Below are 22,811 nucleotides of genomic sequence, written 5' to 3'. Positions count from 1 at the left end.
CATGAGAGCTGGGCAGTCACCAGTAGTATTTATACACAGCACATGAGAGCTGGGCAGTGACCAGTAGTATATATACACAGCACATGAGAGCTGGGCAGTGACCAGTAGTATATATACAAAGCACATGAGAGCAGGGCAGTGACCAGTAGTATATATACACAGCACATGAGAGTAGGGCAGTGACCAGTAGTATATATACACAGCACATGAGAGCTGGGCAGTGACCAGTAGTGTATATACACAGCACATGAGAGTAGGGCAGTGACCAGTAGTATATATACACAGCACATGAGAGCTGGGCAGTGACCATTAGTATATATACACAGCACATGAGAGCTGGGCAGTGACCAGTAGTATATATATAGAGCACATAAGAGCCATATGATATCTGCAATACACCATACAACGCCTTTGCTGGTAGTAATTTCCTATGAACCCTCCTGTGCTTCAGATCAGACCCCCTCTTCTTTGCCATAAGTTCTGTTTAGTTTGTTTACCTCTAGTAAAGCCGGCACCCACCCACAGTGTATCGTCCCATTTCATTTCCATGTCTTGCTGCAACATCTTACAAATCCACTTTTTATTCTTGATGCCCTCACAGTACACAAGTTCCATATCAGCCTCTTGCGGTGCCCCACCCCCAGACAAGTTCTATCTTAGCAGCCGGCTATTAGTTCCCATGCGCAGCAAAAAATGATTTATTTCCCTTGGTCTTGTTGTCCAATCTTAGCCCTTCACTCCACTGTTCTCTTGGGTGCGGGATCCAAATTTTTCAAGGTATCGGCTGTGGAGAGAAAAAGAGATGACATTAAGAGAGAGAGAATAAGGACAGACAGGTGTCACAATATAAATTATACAAAGATGAGCTACAGTTACAACTATTTGGAGTGAGGGGAGGGTATATACACAGGCCGTCTGCAAGAGCAGGGAGGGTATATACACAGGCCGTCTGCAAGAGCAGGGAGGGTACATACACACGCCGTCTGTGAGCATTGGGGAGGGTATATACACAGGCAGTCTGTGAGCATTGGGGAGGGTATATACACAGGCCGTCTGTGAGCATTGGGGAGGGTACATACACAGGCTGTCTGTGAGCATTGGGGAGGGTATATACACAGGCTGTCTGTGAGCATTGGGGAGGGTATATACACAGGCTGTCTGTGAGCATTGGGGAGGGTATATACACAGGCTGTCTGTGAGCATTGGGGAGGGTATATACACAGGCTGTCTGTGAGCATTGGGGAGGGTATATACACAGGCTGTCTGTGAGCATTGGGGAGGGTATATACACAGGCTGTCTGTGAGCATTGGGGAGGGTATATACACAGGCTGTCTGTGAGCATTGGGGAGGGTATATACACAGGCTGTCTGTGAGCATTGGGGAGGGTATATACACAGGCTGTCTGTGAGCATTGGGGAGGGTATATACACAGGCCGTCTGCAAGAGCAGGGAGGGTACATACACACGCCGTCTGTGAGCATTGGGGAGGGTATATACACAGGCAGTCTGTGAGCATTGGGGAGGGTATATACACAGGCCGTCTGTGAGCATTGGGGAGGGTACATACACAGGCTGTCTGTGAGCATTGGGGAGGGTATATACACAGGCTGTCTGTGAGCATTGGGGAGGGTATATACACAGGCTGTCTGTGAGCATTGGGGAGGGTATATACACAGGCTGTCTGTGAGCATTGGGGAGGGTATATACACAGGCTGTCTGTGAGCATTGGGGAGGGTATATACACAGGCTGTCTGTGAGCATTGGGGAGGGTATATACACAGGCCGTCTGTGAGCATTGGGGAGGGTATATACACAGGCCGTCTGTGAGTGAGGGGAGGGTATATACACAGGCCGTCTGCACAAGCAGGGAGGGTACATACACACGCCGTCTGTGAGCATTGGGGAGGGTATATACACAGGCAGTCTGTGAGCATTGTGGAGGGTACATACACAGGCCGTCTGTGAGCATTGGGGAGGGTATATACACAGGCTGTCTGTGAGCATTGGGGAGGGTATATACACAGGCTGTCTGTGAGCATTGGGGAGGGTATATACACAGGCTGTCTGTGAGCATTGGGGAGGGTATATACACAGGCCGTCTGTGAGCATTGGGGAGGGTATATACACAGGCTGTCTGTGAGCATTGGGGAGGGTATATACACAGGCCGTCTGTGAGTGAGGGGAGGGTATATACACAGGCCGTCTGTGAGCATTGGGGAGGGTATATACACAGGCCGTCTGTGAGCATTGGGGAGGGTATATACACAGGCCGTCTGTGAGTGAGGGGAGGGTATATACACAGGCCGTCTGTGAGCATTGGGGAGGGTATATACACAGGCTGTCTGTGAGCATTGGGGAGGGTATATACACAGGCTGTCAATGAGCATTGGGGAGGGTATATACACAGGCTGTCTGTGAGCATTGGGGAGGGTACATACACAGGCTGTCTGTGAGCATTGGGGAGGGTATATACACAGGCAGTCTGTGAGCGCGGGGAGGGTATATACACAGGCCGTCTGTGAGCGTGGGGAGGGTATATACACAGGCCGTCTGCAAGAGCAGGGAGGGTATATACACAGGCACCTGAATTTATGATACAAACCAGACACATATATTAATGCAACTGAAAGTGGTGATTATAAACGAATGTTACTCCTAAATCTATCTAAGTACTCCAGTCGGATACTTACTAGCTTAATTTAAATAAAGTTATACGAGTTGAATCTAGTGTATTAACTTGCACCAAGCACTATCGGACTATTACCTGAGGCTTATTATACTTACGATATACCCCTTAGATTTACCCTGAGGCCTATCTTGTAACCAGTAACAATCTGGCTGAGAGCATGCCGGAATATTGCTTATACTATAAGAATAACTGATACTAATTCTCAATGAGTATACAAAATAAGTATTATACCTATAGTACATACAAGATATCTTACAACCACATTGGAACATATTTTGGCAGCTCTAGCTATATTACCAGTGTATTCTAGTGGAACCTTAGGACTCTTTACAGGTATCCACTAGGGGGCTATTGTTCTAAACTGATTTCATATCAGGTATTATCAGCCAACGTAATAGTTGGGGCATTACATTGATAGAGTACACCTCACATTTATTTCCCAAGCACCCTTTAGGGCATCATAAGATTCCCAATGATAGAAGTCAGACAATAATAACTGACCTCTTTATTATTAGCAGGTTAGTGATGTAGACAATAATAACTGACCTCTTTATTATTAGCAGGTTAGTGATGTAGACAATAATAACTGACCTCTTTATTATTAGCAGGTTAGTGATGTAGACAATAATAACTGACCTCTTTATTATTAGCAGGTTAGTGATGTAGACAATAATAACTGACCTCTTTATTATTAGCAGGTTAGTGATGTAGACAATAATAACTGACCTCTTTATTATTAGCAGGTTAGTGATGTAGACAATAATAACTGACCTCTTTATTATTAGCAGGTTAGTGATGTAGACAATAATAACTGACCTCTTTATTATTAGCAGGTTAGTGATGTAGACAATAATAACTGACCTCTTTATTATTAGCAGGTTAGTGATGTAGACAATAATAACTGACCTCTTTATTATTAGCAGGTTAGTGATGTAGACAATAATAACTGACCTCTTTATTATTAGCAGGTTAGTGATGTACCCTAACAATGCACTCAGCTTTCACACAATTTGAATACCTTATGATTTGGAGGCCATTAGCCGCCATTCACCCATTCACACTGACTGTGATTTTAAATCTATATACCCCCCGTTTTAAATATTTCTAATAAATGTTAAGTTTTAATCCGCCATTTCTTAGGGTTATCATTCCTATGGTAACTTTTGTAAATTTCCTCTAAGTGCTGTTGAGTGCTATCTATGTACATTCTCTCAATTGCCACGGCAATTGATTATTCTTGGTATGTTTCTTCTAATGTACAGCACCTAAGTCCCATAGTATATACTCATTTATTCCAATTAATCTTTCTCTCTCTCTGATCCTAGGAGAGATAGGAGTCAAATTAGGGACACAGCACCAGTAGTGCCGTCGTTTTTTCTTTTGCCTAGATAAATATACACAGGCCGTCTGCAAGAGCAGGGAGGGTATATACACAGGGCGTCTGTGAGCATTGGGGAGGGTATATACACAGGCCGTCTGTGAGTGAGGGTATATACACAGGCTGTCCGTGAGCATTGGGGAGGGTATATACACAGGGCGTCTGTGAGCATTGGGGAGGGTATATACACAGGCTGTCTGTGAGTGAGGGTATATACACAGGCTGTCCGTGAGCATTGGGGAGGGTATATACACAGGCCGTCTGTGAGCATTGGGGAGGGTATATACACAGGCCGTCTGTGAGTGAGGGGAGGGTATATACACAGGCCGTCTGTGAGCATTGGGGAGGGTATATACACAGGCCGTCTGTGAGCATTGGGGAGGGTATATACACAGGCCGTCTGTGAGTGAGGGGAGGGTATATACACAGGCCGTCTGTGAGCATTGGGGAGGGTATATACACAGGACGTCTGAGCATTGGGGAGGGTACATACACAGGCCGTCTGTGAGTGAGGGTATATACACAGGCCGTCTGTGAGTGAGGGGAGGGTATATACACAGGCCGTCTGTGAGCATTGGGGAGGGTATATACACAGGCCGTCTGTGAGTGAGGGGAGGGTATATACAAAGGCCGTCTGTGAGCATTGGGGAGGGTATATACACAGGCCGTCTGTGAGCATTGGGGAGGGTACATACACAGGCTGTCTGTGAGCATTGGGGAGGGTATATACACAGGCCGTCTGTGAGCATTGGGGAGGGTATATACACAGGCTGTCTGTGAGCATTGGGGAGGGTATATACACAGGCTGTCTGTGAGCATTGGGGAGGGTATATACACAGGCCGTCTGTGAGTGAGGGGAGGGTATATACACAGGCCATCTGTGAGCATTGGGGAGGGTATATACACAGGCCGTCTGTGAGCATTGGGGAGGGTATATACACAGGCCGTCTGTGAGTGAGGGGAGGGTATATACACAGGCCATCTGTGAGCATTGGGGAGGGTATATACACAGGCCGTCTGTGAGTGAGGGTATATACACAGGCCGTCTGTGAGTGAGGGGAGGGTATATACACAGGCCGTCTGTGAGTGAGGGGAGGGTATATACACAGGCCGTCTGTGAGCATTGGGGAGGGTATATACACAGGCCGTCTGTGAGTGAGGGTATATACACAGGCCGTCTGAGCATTGGGGAGGGTATATACACAGGCCGTCTGTGAGTGAGGGTATATACACAGGCCGTCTGAGCATTGGGGAGGGTATATACACAGGCCGTCTGTGAGTGAGGGTATATACACAGGCCGTCTGTGAGTGAGGGTATATACACAGGCCGTCTGTGAGTGAGGGGAGGGTATATACACAGGCCATCTGTGAGCATTGGGGAGGGTATATACACAGGCCGTCTGTGAGTGAGGGGAGGGTATATACACAGGCCGTCTGTGAGCATTGGGGAGGGTATATACACAGGCCGTCTGTGAGTGAGGCGAGGGTATATACACAGGCCGTCTGTGAGCATTGGGGAGGGTATATACACAGGCCGTCTGTGAGCATTGGGGAGGGTATATACACAGGCCGTCTGTGAGCATTGGGGAGGGTATATACACAGGCCATCTGTGAGTGAGGGTATATACACAGGCCGTCTGTGAGTGAGGGGAGGGTATATACACAGGCCATCTGTGAGCATTGGGGAGGGTATATACACAGGCCGTCTGTGAGTGAGGGTATATACACAGGCCGTCTGAGCATTGGGGAGGGTATATACACAGGCCGTCTGTGAGTGAGGGGAGGTTATATACACAGGCCGTCTGTGAGCATTGGGGAGGGTATATACACAGGCCGTCTGTGAGTGAGGGGAGGTTATATACACAGGCCGTCTGTGAGCATTGGGGAGGGTATATACAAAGGCCGTCTGTGAGCATTGGGGAGGGTATATACACAGGCCGTCTGTGAGCATTGGGGAGGGTATATACACAGGCCGTCTGTGAGTGAGGGGAGGGTATATACACAGGCCGTCTGAGCATTGGGGAGGGTATATACACAGGCCGTCTGTGAGCATTGGGGAGGGTATATACACAGGCCGTCTGTGAGTGAGGGGAGGGTATATACACAGGCCGTCTGTGAGCATTGGGGAGGGTATATACACAGGCCGTCTGTGAGCATTGGGGAGGGTATATACACAGGCTGTCTGTGAGCATTGGGGAGGGTATATACACAGGCTGTCTGTGAGCATTGGGGAGGGTATATACACAGGCCGTCTGTGAGCATTGGGGAGGGTATATACACAGGCCGTCTGTGAGCATTGGGGAGGGTATATACACAGGCCGTCTGCGCGGGGAGAGCACAGACATGTGGGTATAGTAACAGTACACGCAAGCTGTCTGCTGACGTGGGAGGCCACACACACAGGTCACACAGCCTCTGCCCTCACCTCCTTGCGTACTCATAAAGTGCTGTCTTGCGTTCCTGCAGCGATAGGTGTCTGTCCTCAGGCCTACGTCCAAATCCTCTGCGTACAGTCTGTGGAAAGGGAAGATACATTAGGTTCACCGTGTATCTTGTGTACAAGAATTAGATTCCCTGTGTATCGTGTGTACAAGCATTAGATTCCATGTGTATCGTGTGTACAAGCATTAGATTCCATGTGAATCGTGTGTACAAGCATTAGATTCCCTGTGTATCGTGTGTACAAGCATTAGATTCCCTGTGTATCGTGTGTACAAGCATTAGTTTCCCTGTGTACAAGCATTATATTCCCTGTGTATCGTGTGTACAAGCATTATATTCCCTGTGTATCGTGTGTACAAGCATTAGATTCCCTGTGTATCGTGTGTACAAGCATTAGATTCCATGTGTATCGTGTGTACAAGCATTAGATTCCATGTGTATCGTGTGTACAAGCATTAGATTCCCTGTGCATCGTGTGTACAAGCATTAGATTCCCTGTGCATCGTGTGTACAAGCATTAGATTCCCTGTGTATGGTGTGTACAAGCATTAGATTCCCTGTGTATGGTGTGTACAAGCATTAGATTCCCTGTGTATGGTGTGTACAAGCATTAGATTCCCTGTGTATGGTGTGTACAAGCATTAGATTCCCTGTGTATGGTGTGTACAAGCATTAGATTCCCTGTGTATGGTGTGTACAAGCATTAGATTCCCTGTGTATGGTGTGTACAAGCATTAGATTCCCTGTGTATGGTGTGTACAAGCATTTGATTCCCTGTGTATGGTGTGTACAAGCATTAGATTCCCTGTGTATGGTGTGTACAAGCATTAGATTCCCTGTGTATGGTGTGTACAAGCATTAGATTTCCTGTGTATCGTGTGTACAAGCATTAGATTCCCTGTGTATCGTGTGTACAAGCATTAGATTCCCTGTGTATCGTGTGTATAAGCATTAGATTCCCTGTGTATCGTGTGTATAAGCATTAGATTCCCTGTGTATCGTGTGTATAAGCATTAGATTCCCTGTGTATCGCGTGTACAAGCATTAGATTCCCTGTGTATCGTGTGTACAAGCATTAGATTCCCTGTGTATCGTGTGTACAAGCATTAGATTCCCTGTGTATCGTGTGTACAAGCATTAGATTCCCTGTGTATCGTGTGTACAAGCATTAGATTCCCTGTGTATCGTGTGTACAAGCATTAGATTCCCTGTGTATCGTGTGTACAAGCATTAGATTCCCTGTGTATCGTGTGTACAAGCATTAGATTCCCTGTGTATCGTGTGTACAAGCATTAGATTCCCTGTGTATCGTGTGTACAAGCATTAGATTCCCTGTGTATCGTGTGTATAAGCATTAGATTCCCTGTGTATCGTGTGTACAAGCATTAGATACCCTGTGTATCGTGTGTACAAGCATTAGATTCCCTGTGTATCATGTGTACAAGCATTAGATTCCCTGTGTATCGTGTGTACAAGCATTAGATTCCCTGTGTATCGTGTGTACAAGCATTAGATTCCCTGTGTATCGTGTGTACAAGCATTAGATTCCCTGTGTATCGTGTGTATAAGCATTAGATTCCCTGTGTATCGTGTGTATAAGCATTAGATTCCCTGTGTATCGTGTGTACAAGCATTAGATACCCTGTGTATCGTGTGTACAAGCATTAGATTCCCTGTGTATCGTGTGTACAAGCATTAGATTCCCTGTGTATGGTGTGTACAAGCATTAGATTCCCTGTGTATGGTGTGTACAAGCATTAGATTCCCTGTGTATGGTGTGTACAAGCATTAGATTCCCTGTGTATGGTGTGTACAAGCATTAGATTCCCTGTGTATCGTGTGTATAAGCATTAGATTCCCTGTGTATCGTGTGTACAAGCAGATTGAGACGATAGGAGCGCCAAATAGGCTAAAGAATTACATTGGGTTCCAACAGAGTCCCTTGATGTGGGCTAATAATGAACAAGTGGTCAAAGAGACCCTATTGATCAATATTAAGAAATATATAGAAAAAATACAAAATATTTGATGGTTCAAAGGGAATGAATCACAAAAATCCAACAATAAGATAATGATAAAACAACGTGTGTAATAAGATAATGATAAAACAACGTGTGTGTAATAAGATAATGATAAAACAACGCGTGTGTGTGTAATAACATAATGATAAAACAACGCGTGTGTGTGTAATAACATAATGATAAAACAACGTGTGTGTAATAAGATAATGATAAAACAACGTGTGTAATAAGATAATGATAAAACAACATGTGTGTAATAAGATAATGATAAAACAACATGTGTGTAATAAGATAATGATAAAACAACGCGTGTGTAATAAGATAATGATAAAACAACGCGTGTGTGTGTAATAACATAATGATAAAACAACGTGTGTGTAATAAGATAATGATAAAACAACGTGTGTAATAAGATAATGATAAAACAACATGTGTGTAATAAGATAATGATAAAACAACATGTGTGTAATAAGATAATGATAAAACAACGTATGTGTAATAAGATAATGATAAAACAACGCGTGTGTGTGTAATAAGATAATGATAAAACAACGTGTGTGTAATAAGATAATGATAAAACAACATGTGTGTAATAAGAATGATAAAACAACGTGTGTGTAATAAGATAAAGATAAAACAACATGTGTGTAATAAGATAATGATAAAACAACATGTGTGTAATAAGATAATGATAAAACAACGTGTGTAATAAGATAATGATAAAACAACGTATGTGTAATAAGATAATGATAAAACAACGTATGTGTAATAGGATAATGATAAAACAACGCGTGTGTGTGTAATAACATTATGATAAAACAACGTGTGTGTAATAAGATAATGATAAAACAACATGTGTGTAATAAGATAATGATAAAACAACGTGTGTGTAATAAGATAAAGATAAAACAACATGTGTGTAATAAGATAATGATAAAACAACATGTGTGTAATAAGATAATGATAAAACAACATGTGTGTAATAAGATAATGATAAAACAACATGTGTGTAATAAGATAATGATAAAACAACGTATGTGTAATAAGATAATGATAAAACAACGTATGTGTAATAAGATAATGATAAAACAACGCGTGTGTGTAATAACAATGATAAAACAACGTGTGTGTAATAAGATAATGATAAAACAACGTGTGTGTAATAAGATAAAGATAAAACAACATGTGTGTAATAAGATAATGATAAAACAACATGTGTGTAATAAGATAATGATAAAACAACATGTGTGTAATAAGATAATGATAAAACAACGTGTGTGTAATAAGATAATGATAAAACAACATGTGTGTAATAAGATAATGATAAAACAACGTGTGTGTAATAAGATAATGATAAAACAACATGTGTGTAATAAGATAATGATAAAACAACATGTGTGTTAAATAAAGATAATGATAAAACAACATGTGTGTAATAAGATAGTGATAAAACAACATGTGTGTAATAAGATGATAAACAACATGTGTGTAATAAGATAATGATAAAACAACATGTGTGTAATAAGATAATGATAAAACAACGTGTGTGTAATAAGATAATGATAAAACAACATGTGTGTAATAAGATAATGATAAAACAACGTGTGTGTAATAAGATAATGATAAAACAACATGTGTGTAATAAGATAATGATAAAACAACATGTGTGTAATAAGATAATGATAAAACAACATGTGTGTAATAAGATAATGATAAAACAATGTGTGTGTAATAAGATAATGATAAAACAACATGTGTGTAATAAGATAATGATAAAACAACATGTGTGTAATAAGATAATGATAAAACAATGTGTGTGTAATAAGATAATGATAAAACAATGTGTGTGTAATAAGATGATGATAAAACAACGTATGTGTAATAAGATAATGATAAAAACAACGTGTGTGTAATAAGATAATGATAAAACAACGCGTGTGTGTGTAATAAGATAATGATAAAACAACGTGTGTGTAATAAGATAATGATAAAACAACATGTGTGTAATAAGATAATGATAAAACAACATGTGTGTTAAATAAAGATAATGATAAAACAACATGTGTGTAATAAGATAGTGATAAAACAACATGTGTGTAATAAGATAATGATAAAACAACATGTGTGTAATTAGATAATGATAAAACAACATGTGTGTAATAAGATAATGATAAAACAACATGTGTGTAATAAGATAATGATAAAACAACATGTGTGTTAAATAAAGATAATGATAAAACAACATGTGTGTAATAAGATAGTGATAAAACAACATGTGTGTAATAAGATAATGATAAAACAACATGTGCGTAATAAGATAATGATAAAACGTGTGTTAAAGATAATGATAAAACAACGTGTGTGTAATAAGATAGTGATAAAACAACGTGTGTGTAATAAGATAGTGATAAAACAACATGTGTGTAATAAGATAATGATAAAACAACATGTGCGTAATAAGATAATGATAAAACGTGTGTTAAATAAAGATAATGATAAAACAACGTGTGTGTAATAAGATAATGATAAAACAACATGTGTGTAATAAGATAATGATAAAACAACGTGTGTGTAATAAGATAATGATAAAACAACATGTGTGTAATAAGATAATGATAAAACAACATGTATGTAATAAGATAATGATAAAACAACATGTGTGTAATAAGATAATGATAAAACAACGTGTGTGTGTAATAAGATAGTGATAAAAACATATGTGTAATAAGATAATGATAAAACAACGTGTGTAATAAGATAATGATAAAACAACGTGTGTAATAAGATAATGATAAAACAACGTGTGTAATAAGATAATGATAAAACAACATGTGTGTAATAAGATAATGATAAAACAACATGTGTGTAATAAGATAATGATAAAACAACATGTGTGTAATAAGATAATGATAAAACAACATGTGTGTAATAAGATAATGATAAAACAACATGTGTCTAATAAGTAGAGATGCACCGAAATTTCGGCCGCAGAAAGTTTCGGCCGAAAATGGCATTTTTGGTTATTTCGGTTTTCGTTTTTTTTGCCTTTTATTTTCGGTAAAATTATTGTGTAGCATATTTCAAATTTGATGTCAGCTTAGAGCTGCTGTTTGAGTTCATTACTTGACTTACTGTTTTGCATATAATAGTTTTTTAGGACTATACTTTATTTTGATAATTGGTTAAAAAAAAAAAAAAAAATGGCTAAATCGGATTCTGTTACACAGAACTAAATAAAGAATAATACACATATGTTTTTATAATAGTGATAAAAACATATGTGTAATAAGATAATGATAAAACAACGTGTGTAATAAGATAATGATAAAACAACGTGTGTAATAAGATAATGATAAAACAACATGTGTGTAATAAGATAATGATAAAACAACGTGTGTGTAATAAGATAATGATAAAACAACATGTGTGTAATAAGATAATGATAAAACAACGTGTGTGTAATAAGATAATGATAAAACAACATGTGTGTAATAAGATAATGATAAAACAACATGTGTGTAATAAGATAATGATAAAACAACATGTGTGTAATAAGATGATAAAACAATGTGTGTGTAATAAGATAATGATAAAACAACATGTGTGTAATAAGATAATGATAAAACAACATGTGTGTAATAAGATAATGATAAAACAACATGTGTGTAATAAGATAATGATAAAACAACATGTGTGTAATAAGATAATGATAAAACAACATGTGTGTAATAAGATAATGATAAAACAATGTGTGTGTAATAAGATAATGATAAAACAATGTGTGTGTAATAAGATGATGATAAAACAACGTATGTGTAATAAGATAATGATAAAACAACGTGTGTGTAATAAGATAATGATAAAACAACGCGTGTGTGTGTAATAAGATAATGATAAAACAACGTGTGTGTAATAAGATAATGATAAAACAACATGTGTGTAATAAGATAATGATAAAACAACATGTGTGTTAAATAAAGATAATGATAAAACAACATGTGTGTAATAAGATAGTGATAAAACAACATGGGTGTAATAAGATAATGATAAAACAACATGTGTGTAATAAGATAATGATAAAACAACATGTGTGTAATAAGATAATGATAAAACAACATGTGTGTAATAAGATAATGATAAAACAACATGTGTGTTAAATAAAGATAATGATAAAACAACATGTGTGTAATAAGATAGTGATAAAACAACATGTGTGTAATAAGTTAATGATAAAACAACATGTGCGTAATAAGATAATGATAAAACAACATGTATGTAATAAGATAATGATAAAACAACATGTGTGTTAAAGATAATGATAAAACAACATGTGTGTAATAAGATAATGATAAAACGTGTGTTAAATAAAGATAATGATAAAACAATGTGTGTGTAATAAGATAATGATAAAACAACATGTGTGTAATAAGATAATGATAAAACAACGTGTGTGTAATAAGATAATGATAAAACAACATGTGTGTAATAAGATAATGATAAAACAACATGTGTGTAATAAGATAATGATAAAACAACATGTGTCTAATAAGTAGAGATGCACCGAAATTTCGGCCGCAGAAAGTTTCGGCCGAAAATGGCATTTTTGGTTATTTCGGTTTTCGTTTTTTTTACCTTTTATTTTCGGTAAAATTATTGTGTAGCATATTTCAAATTTGATGTCAGCTTAGAGCTGCTGTTTGAGTTCATTACTTGACTTACTGTTTTGCATATAATAGTTTTTTAGGACTATACTTTATTTTGATAATTGGTAAAAAAAAAAAAAAAAAATGGCTAAATCGGATTCTGTTACACAGAACTAAATAAAGAATAATACTAGCGATGCGCCAAAATTTGGGCCGCCGAAAATGGGCAATTCCAAAATGGCTAAAAATGTACAGCCCTCCCCTGTTCTATTGAGTTACATGTCTATCCTTAGCATAAGTTGAGCAGCACAGCACTGGCATGGTACACAGAGCACACACATAAGTACTATGACATGATGATATTTGAAACCAGCAGTGCCCTTTTTTTTTAAGAAGGAAACCAAATTTCTGTATACAGTATTCAAAGGAGGATAAGTAACATGTTTATAAATACTTGATATTATCAGACACAGCCCTAAGCACACACAGTGAATATGTATAAGCCTTATATACAGAACTTATACATCAGCCTCTTATGCGTAGACATTCTATTCGCTTAAGGCAAATATGCGTGCACACTATATATGCATAAGCCCCAAGCTCGCACACAGTTGGTACAAATTAGCACCCACCAGACAGTGTATACAAAAAAAGCACAGTAACTTTCTATAACCACCTTGCACATAAGGTTGTAGCTAAATCCTGTGATCCTGGTGATAGGTGACAGGCAGACTCCAATTGGGGCTCCGGACATATAATCTGAAGGGTCAGTGTGAGATCCAAACCAGGAACTAGGCGGAGATACGATGAGAGACGATCAGGTGCAGCCACGTCTATCGCACGGATAACTACACCCAAAAATAAAACACATGTCCACCCCGTATTGTTGTCTGGCTATAACCATGCTCTCCCTTTGTAGAGCTCCACCAGTTTCACTGCAGATCATGCCCTACAGTACAAGTGACCACGCCCTTTTGTTGGAGCTTTCCCGCCTACAAGCTCTCTCAGCTACACACACACTGTAGTTAAAAAAATAATTTCGGTTTCGTTTCGGTTTTCGGTTAGGGGCATCCTGAATTTTCGGTATCGATTTCGGTCCAGAATTTTCATTTCGGTGCATCCCTACTAATAAGATAATGATAAAACAACATGTGTGTAATAAGAATGATAAAATAACGTGTGTAATAAAATAATGATAAAACAACATGTGTGTAATAAGATAATGATAAAACAACATGTGTAATAAGATAATGATAAAACAACATGTGTGTAATAAGATAATGATAAAACAACATGTGTGTAATAAGATAATGATAAAACAACATGTGTGTTAAATAAAGATAATGATAAAACAACATGTGTGTAATAAGATAGTGATAAAACAACATGTGTGTAATAAGATGATAAACAACATGTGTGTAATAAGATAGTGATAAAACAACATGTGTGTAATAAGATAGTGATAAAACAACATGTGTGTAATAAGATAATGATAAAACAACATGTGCGTTAAATAAAGATAATGATAAAACAACATGTGTGTAATAAGATAATGATAAAACAACATGTGTGTAATAAGATAATGATAAAACAACATGTGTGTTAAATAAAGACAATGATAAAACAACATGTGTGTAATAAGATAATGACAAAACAACATGTGTGTTAAATAAAGATAATGATAAAACAACATGTGTGTAATAAGATAATGATAAAACAACATGTGTGTAATAAGATAATGATAAAACAACATGTGTGTTAAATAAAGATAATGATAAAACAACGTGTGTGTAATAAGATAATGATAAAACAACATGTGTGTTAAATAAAGATAATGATAAAACAACATGTGTGTAATAAGATAATGGTAAAACAACATGTGTGTAACAAGATAATGATAAAACAACATGTGTGTTAAATAAAGATAATGATAAAACAACATGTGTGTAATAAAATAGTGATAAAACAACATGTGTGTAATAAAATAGTGATAAAACAACATGTGTGTAATAAGATAATGATAAAACAACATGCGTGTTAAATAAAGATAATGATAAAACAACATGCGTGTAATAAGATAATGATAAAACAACATGTGTGTAATAAGATAATGATAAAACAACATGTGTGTAATAAGATAATGATAAAACGTGTGTGTAATAAGATAATGATAAAACAACATGTGTGTTAAATAAAGATAATGATAAAACAACATGTGTGTAATAAAATAGTGATAAAACAACATGTGTGTAATAAGATAATGATAAAACAACATGTGTGTTAAATAAAGATAATGATAAAACAACGTGTGTGTAATAAGATAATGATAAAACAACATGTGTGTAATAAGATAATGATAAAACAAAATGCGTGTGTTAAATAAAGATAATGATAAAACAACATGCGTGTAATAAGATAATGATAAAAAAACATGTGTGTAATAAGATAATGATAAAACAACATGTGTGTAATAAGATAATGATAAAACAACATGTGTGTAATAAGATAATGATAAAACAACATGTGTGTAATAAGATAGTGATAAAACAACGTGTGTAATAAGATAATGATAAAACAACGTATGTGTAATAAGATAATGATAAAACAACGTATGTGTAATAGGATAATGATAAAACAACGCGTGTGTGTGTAATAACATTATGATAAAACAACGTGTGTGTAATAAGATAATGATAAAACAACATGTGTGTAATAAGATAATGATAAAACAACATGTGTGTAATAAGATAAAGATAAAACAACATGTGTGTAATAAGATAATGATAAAACAACATGTGTGTAATAAGATAATGATAAAACAACATGTGTGTAATAAGATAATGATAAAACAACATGTGTGTAATAAGATAATGATAAAACAACGTATGTGTAATAAGATAATGATAAAACAACAGTATGTGTAATAAGATAATGATAAAACAACATGCGTGTGGTAATAACAATGATAAAACAACGTGTGTGTAATAAGATAATGATAAAACAACGTGTGTGTTACATAAGATAAAGATAAAACAACATGTGTGTAATAAGATAATGATAAAACAACATGTGTGTAATAAGATAATGATAAAACAACATGTGTGTAATAAGATAATGATAAAACAACGTGTGTGTAATAAGATAATGATAAAACAACATGTGTGTAATAAGATAATGATAAAACAACGTGTGTGTAATAAAGATAATGATAAAACAACATGTGTGTAATAAGATAATGATAAAACAACATGTGTGTTAAATAAAGATAATGATAAAACAACATGTGTGTAATAAGATAGTGATAAAACAACATGTGTGTAATAAGATGATAAACAACATGTGTGTAATAAGATAATGATAAAACAACATGTGTGTAATAAGATAATGATAAAACAACGTGTGTGTAATAAGATAATGATAAAACAACATGTGTGTAATAAGATAATGATAAAACAACGTGTGTGTAATAAGATAATGATAAAACAACATGTGTGTAATAAGATAATGATAAAACAACATGTGTGTAATAAGATAATGATAAAACAACATGTGTGTAATAAGATAATGATAAAACAATGTGTGTGTAATAAGATAATGATAAAACAACATGTGTGTAATAAGATAATGATAAAACAACATGTGTGTAATAAGATAATGATAAAACAATGTGTGTGTAATAAGATAATGATAAAACAATGTGTGTGTAATAAGATGATGATAAAACAACGTATGTGTAATAAGATAATGATAAAAACAACGTGTGTGTAATAAGATAATGATAAAACAACGCGTGTGTGTGTAATAAGATAATGATAAACAACGTGTGTGTAATAAGATAATGATAAAACAACATGTGTGTAATAAGATAATGATAAAACAACATGTGGTGTTAAATAAAGATAATGATAAAACAACATGTGTGTAATAAGATAGTGATAAAACAACATGTGTGTAATAAGATAATGATAAAACAACATGTGTGTAATTAGATAATGATAAAACAACATGTGTGTAATAAGATAATGATAAAACAACATGTGTGTAATAAGATAATGATAAAACAACATGTGTGTTTAAATAAAGATAATGATAAAACAACATGTGTGTAATAAGATAGTGATAAAACAACATGTGTGTAATAAGATAATGATAAAACAACATGTGCGTAATAAGATAATGATAAAACGTGTGTTAAAGATAATGATAAAACAACGTGTGTGTAATAAGATAGTGATAAAACAACGTGTGTGTAATAAGATAGTGATAAAACAACATGTGTGTAATAAGATAATGATAAAACAACATGTGCGTAATAAGATAATGATAAAACGTGTGTTAAATAAAGATAATGATAAAACAACGTGTGTGTAATAAGATAATGATAAAACAACATGTGTGTAATAAGATAATGATAAAACAACGTGTGTGTAATAAGATAATGATAAAACAACATGTGTGTAATAAGATAATGATAAAACAACATGTATGTAATAAGATAATGATAAAACAACATGTGTGTAATAAGATAATGATAAAACAACGTGTGTGTGTAATAAGATAGTGATAAAAACATATGTGTAATAAGATAATGATAAAACAACGTGTGTAATAAGATAATGATAAAACAACGTGTGTAATAAGATAATGATAAAACAACGTGTGTAATAAGATAATGATAAAACAACATGTGTGTAATAAGATAATGATAAAACAACATGTGTGTAATAAGATAATGATAAAACAACATGTGTGTAATAAGATAATGATAAAACAACATGTGTGTAATAAGATAATGATAAAACAACATGTGTCTAATAAGTAGAGATGCACCGAAATTTCGGCCGCAGAAAGTTTCGGCCGAAAATGGCATTTTTGGTTATTTCGGTTTCGTTTTTTTGCCTTTTATTTTCGGTAAAATTATTGTGTAGCATATTTCAAATTTGATGTCAGCTTAGAGCTGCTGTTTGAGTTCATTACTTGACTTACTGTTTTGCATATAATAGTTTTTTAGGACTATACTTTATTTTGATAATTGGTAAAAAAAAATAAAAAAAAATGGCTAAATCGGATTCTGTTACACAGAACTAAATAAAGAATAATACACATATGTTTTTATAATAGTGATAAAAACATATGTGTAATAAGATAATGATAAAACAACGTGTGTAATAAGATAATGATAAAACAACGTGTGTAATAAGATAATGATAAAACAACATGTGTGTAATAAGATAATGATAAAACAACGTGTGTGTAATAAGATAATGATAAAACAACATGTGTGTAATAAGATAATGATAAAACAACGTGTGTGTAATAAGATAATGATAAAACAACATGTGTGTAATAAGATAATGATAAAACAACATGTGTGTAATAAGATAATGATAAAACAACATGTGTGTAATAAGATGATAAAACAATGTGTGTGTAATAAGATAATGATAAAACAACATGTGTGTAATAAGATAATGATAAAACAACATGTGTGTAATAAGATAATGATAAAACAACATGTGTGTAATAAGATAATGATAAAACAACATGTGTGTAATAAGATAATGATAAAACAACATGTGTGTAATAAGATAATGATAAAACAATGTGTGTGTAATAAGATAATGATAAAACAATGTGTGTGTAATAAGATGATGATAAAACAACGTATGTGTAATAAGATAATGATAAAACAACGTGTGTGTAATAAGATAATGATAAAACAACGCGTGTGTGTGTAATAAGATAATGATAAAACAACGTGTGTGTAATAAGATAATGATAAAACAACATGTGTGTAATAAGATAATGATAAAACAACATGTGTGTTAAATAAAGATAATGATAAAACAACATGTGTGTAATAAGATAGTGATAAAACAACATGGGTGTAATAAGATAATGATAAAACAACATGTGTGTAATAAGATAATGATAAAACAACATGTGTGTAATAAGATAATGATAAAACAACATGTGTGTAATAAGATAATGATAAAACAACATGTGTGTTAAATAAAGATAATGATAAAACAACATGTGTGTAATAAGATAGTGATAAAACAACATGTGTGTAATAAGTTAATGATAAAACAACATGTGCGTAATAAGATAATGATAAAACAACATGTATGTAATAAGATAATGATAAAACAACATGTGTGTTAAAGATAATGATAAAACAACATGTGTGTAATAAGATAATGATAAAACGTGTGTTAAATAAAGATAATGATAAAACAATGTGTGTGTAATAAGATAATGATAAAACAACATGTGTGTAATAAGATAATGATAAAACAACGTGTGTGTAATAAGATAATGATAAAACAACATGTGTGTAATAAGATAATGATAAAACAACATGTGTGTAATAAGATAATGATAAAACAACATGTGTCTAATAAGTAGAGATGCACCGAAATTTCGGCCGCAGAAAGTTTCGGCCGAAAATGGCATTTTTGGTTATTTCGGTTTTCGTTTTTTTTACCTTTTATTTTCGGTAAAATTATTGTGTAGCATATTTCAAATTTGATGTCAGCTTAGAGCTGCTGTTTGAGTTCATTACTTGACTTACTGTTTTGCATATAATAGTTTTTTAGGACTATACTTTATTTTGATAATTGGTAAAAAAAAAAAAAAAAATGGCTAAATCGGATTCTGTTACACAGAACTAAATAAAGAATAATACTAGCGATGCGCCAAAATTTGGGCCGCCGAAAATGGGCAATTCCAAAATGGCTAAAAATGTACAGCCCTCCCCTGTTCTATTGAGTTACATGTCTATCCTTAGCATAAGTTGAGCAGCACAGCACTGGCATGGTACACAGAGCACACACATAAGTACTATGACATGATGATATTTGAAACCAGCAGTGCCCTTTTTTTTTAAGAAGGAAACCAAATTTCTGTATACAGTATTCAAAGGAGGATAAGTAACATGTTTATAAATACTTGATATTATCAGACACAGCCCTAAGCACACACAGTGAATATGTATAAGCCTTATATACAGAACTTATACATCAGCCTCTTATGCGTAGACATTCTATTCGCTTAAGGCAAATATGCGTGCACACTATATATGCATAAGCCCCAAGCTCGCACACAGTTGGTACAAATTAGCACCCACCAGACAGTGTATACAAAAAAAGCACAGTAACTTTCTATAACCACCTTGCACATAAGGTTGTAGCTAAATCCTGTGATCCTGGTGATAGGTGACAGGCAGACTCCAATTGGGGCTCCGGACATATAATCTGAAGGGTCAGTGTGAGATCCAAACCAGGAACTAGGCGGAGATACGATGAGAGACGATCAGGTGCAGCCACGTCTATCGCACGGATAACTACACCCAAAAATAAAACACATGTCCACCCCGTATTGTTGTCTGGCTATAACCATGCTCTCCCTTTGTAGAGCTCCACCAGTTTCACTGCAGATCATGCCCTACAGTACAAGTGACCACGCCCTTTTGTTGGAGCTTTCCCGCCTACAAGCTCTCTCAGCTACACACACACTGTAGTTAAAAAAATAATTTCGGTTTCGTTTCGGTTTTCGGTTAGGGGCATCCTGAATTTTCGGTATCGATTTCGGTCCAGAATTTTCATTTCGGTGCATCCCTACTAATAAGATAATGATAAAACAACATGTGTGTAATAAGAATGATAAAATAACGTGTGTAATAAAATAATGATAAAACAACATGTGTGTAATAAGATAATGATAAAACAACATGTGTAATAAGATAATGATAAAACAACATGTGTGTAATAAGATAATGATAAAACAACATGTGTGTAATAAGATAATGATAAAACAACATGTGTGTTAAATAAAGATAATGATAAAACAACATGTGTGTAATAAGATAGTGATAAAACAACATGTGTGTAATAAGATGATAAACAACATGTGTGTAATAAGATAGTGATAAAACAACATGTGTGTAATAAGATAGTGATAAAACAACATGTGTGTAATAAGATAATGATAAAACAACATGTGCGTTAAATAAAGATAATGATAAAACAACATGTGTGTAATAAGATAATGATAAAACAACATGTGTGTAATAAGATAATGATAAAACAACATGTGTGTTAAATAAAGACAATGATAAAACAACATGTGTGTAATAAGATAATGACAAAACAACATGTGTGTTAAATAAAGATAATGATAAAACAACATGTGTGTAATAAGATAATGATAAAACAACATGTGTGTAATAAGATAATGATAAAACAACATGTGTGTTAAATAAAGATAATGATAAAACAACGTGTGTGTAATAAGATAATGATAAAACAACATGTGTGTTAAATAAAGATAATGATAAAACAACATGTGTGTAATAAGATAATGGTAAAACAACATGTGTGTAACAAGATAATGATAAAACAACATGTGTGTTAAATAAAGATAATGATAAAACAACATGTGTGTAATAAAATAGTGATAAAACAACATGTGTGTAATAAAATAGTGATAAAACAACATGTGTGTAATAAGATAATGATAAAACAACATGCGTGTTAAATAAAGATAATGATAAAACAACATGCGTGTAATAAGATAATGATAAAACAACATGTGTGTAATAAGATAATGATAAAACAACATGTGTGTAATAAGATAATGATAAAACGTGTGTGTAATAAGATAATGATAAAACAACATGTGTGTTAAATAAAGATAATGATAAAACAACATGTGTGTAATAAAATAGTGATAAAACAACATGTGTGTAATAAGATAATGATAAAACAACATGTGTGTTAAATAAAGATAATGATAAAACAACATGTGTGTAATAAAATAGTGATAAAACAACATGTGTGTAATAAGATAATGATAAAACAAAATGCGTGTTAAATAAAGATAATGATAAAACAACATGCGTGTAATAAGATAATGATAAAAAAACATGTGTGTAATAAGATAATGATAAAACAACATGTGTGTAATAAGATAATGATAAAACAACATGTGTGTAATAAGATAATGATAAAACAACATGTGTGTAATAAGATAGTGATAAAACAACGTGTGTAATAAGATAGTGATAAAACAACATGTGTGTAATAAGATAGTGATAAAACAACATGTGTGTAATAAGATAGTGATAAAACAACATGTGTGTAATAAGATAGTGATAAAACAACATGTGTGTAATAAGATAGTGATAAAACAACATGTGTGTAATAAGATGGTGATAAAACAACATGTGTGTAATAAGATGATAAAACAACATGTGTGTAATAAGATAAAGATAAAACAACATGTGTGTAATAAGATAATGATAAAACAACATGTGTGTAATAAGATAATGATAAAACAACATGTGTGTTAAATAAAGATAATGATAAAACAACATGTGTGTAATAAGATAATGATAAAACAACATGTGTGTAATAAGATAATGATAAAACAACATGCGTGTAATAAGATGATAAAACGTGTGTGTAATAAGATAATGATAAAACAACATGTGTGTTACATAAAGACAATGATAAAACAACATGTGTGTAATAAGATAATGATAAAACAACATGTGTGTAATAAGATAGTGATAAAACAACATGTGTGTAATAAAATAGTGATAAAACAACATGTGTGTAATAAGATGATAAAACAA

The 22,811-nt window shown here is 34.5% G+C and overlaps 1 protein-coding gene across 1 annotated transcript in view; it reads right to left on the bottom strand.

Annotated features, from left to right (window-relative positions):
• Positions 1 to 563: 563 nt before the first annotated feature.
• AUP1 (AUP1 lipid droplet regulating VLDL assembly factor) overlaps positions 564 to 22,811 on the bottom strand; it is a 239,391-nt gene continuing 217,143 nt past the window's right edge. Inside the window, exons 10-11 of the mRNA XM_053704416.1 lie at positions 6,494 to 6,582; positions 564 to 784 (exon numbers count right to left, since the gene is read on the bottom strand). Of these exons, the coding sequence (XP_053560391.1) occupies positions 727 to 784; positions 6,494 to 6,582 (147 nt within the window). The 3' untranslated portion in view covers positions 564 to 726. The remainder of the gene's footprint in view (positions 785 to 6,493; positions 6,583 to 22,811) is intronic.

The sequence above is a fragment of the Bombina bombina genome, chromosome 2, assembly GCF_027579735.1.
Source record: "Bombina bombina isolate aBomBom1 chromosome 2, aBomBom1.pri, whole genome shotgun sequence".
In the NCBI taxonomy this organism is placed as follows: domain Eukaryota; kingdom Metazoa; phylum Chordata; class Amphibia; order Anura; family Bombinatoridae; genus Bombina; species Bombina bombina.
Note: the sequence above shows the minus strand (reverse complement) of the source record. Positions and strands in the feature narration are given on the sequence as shown.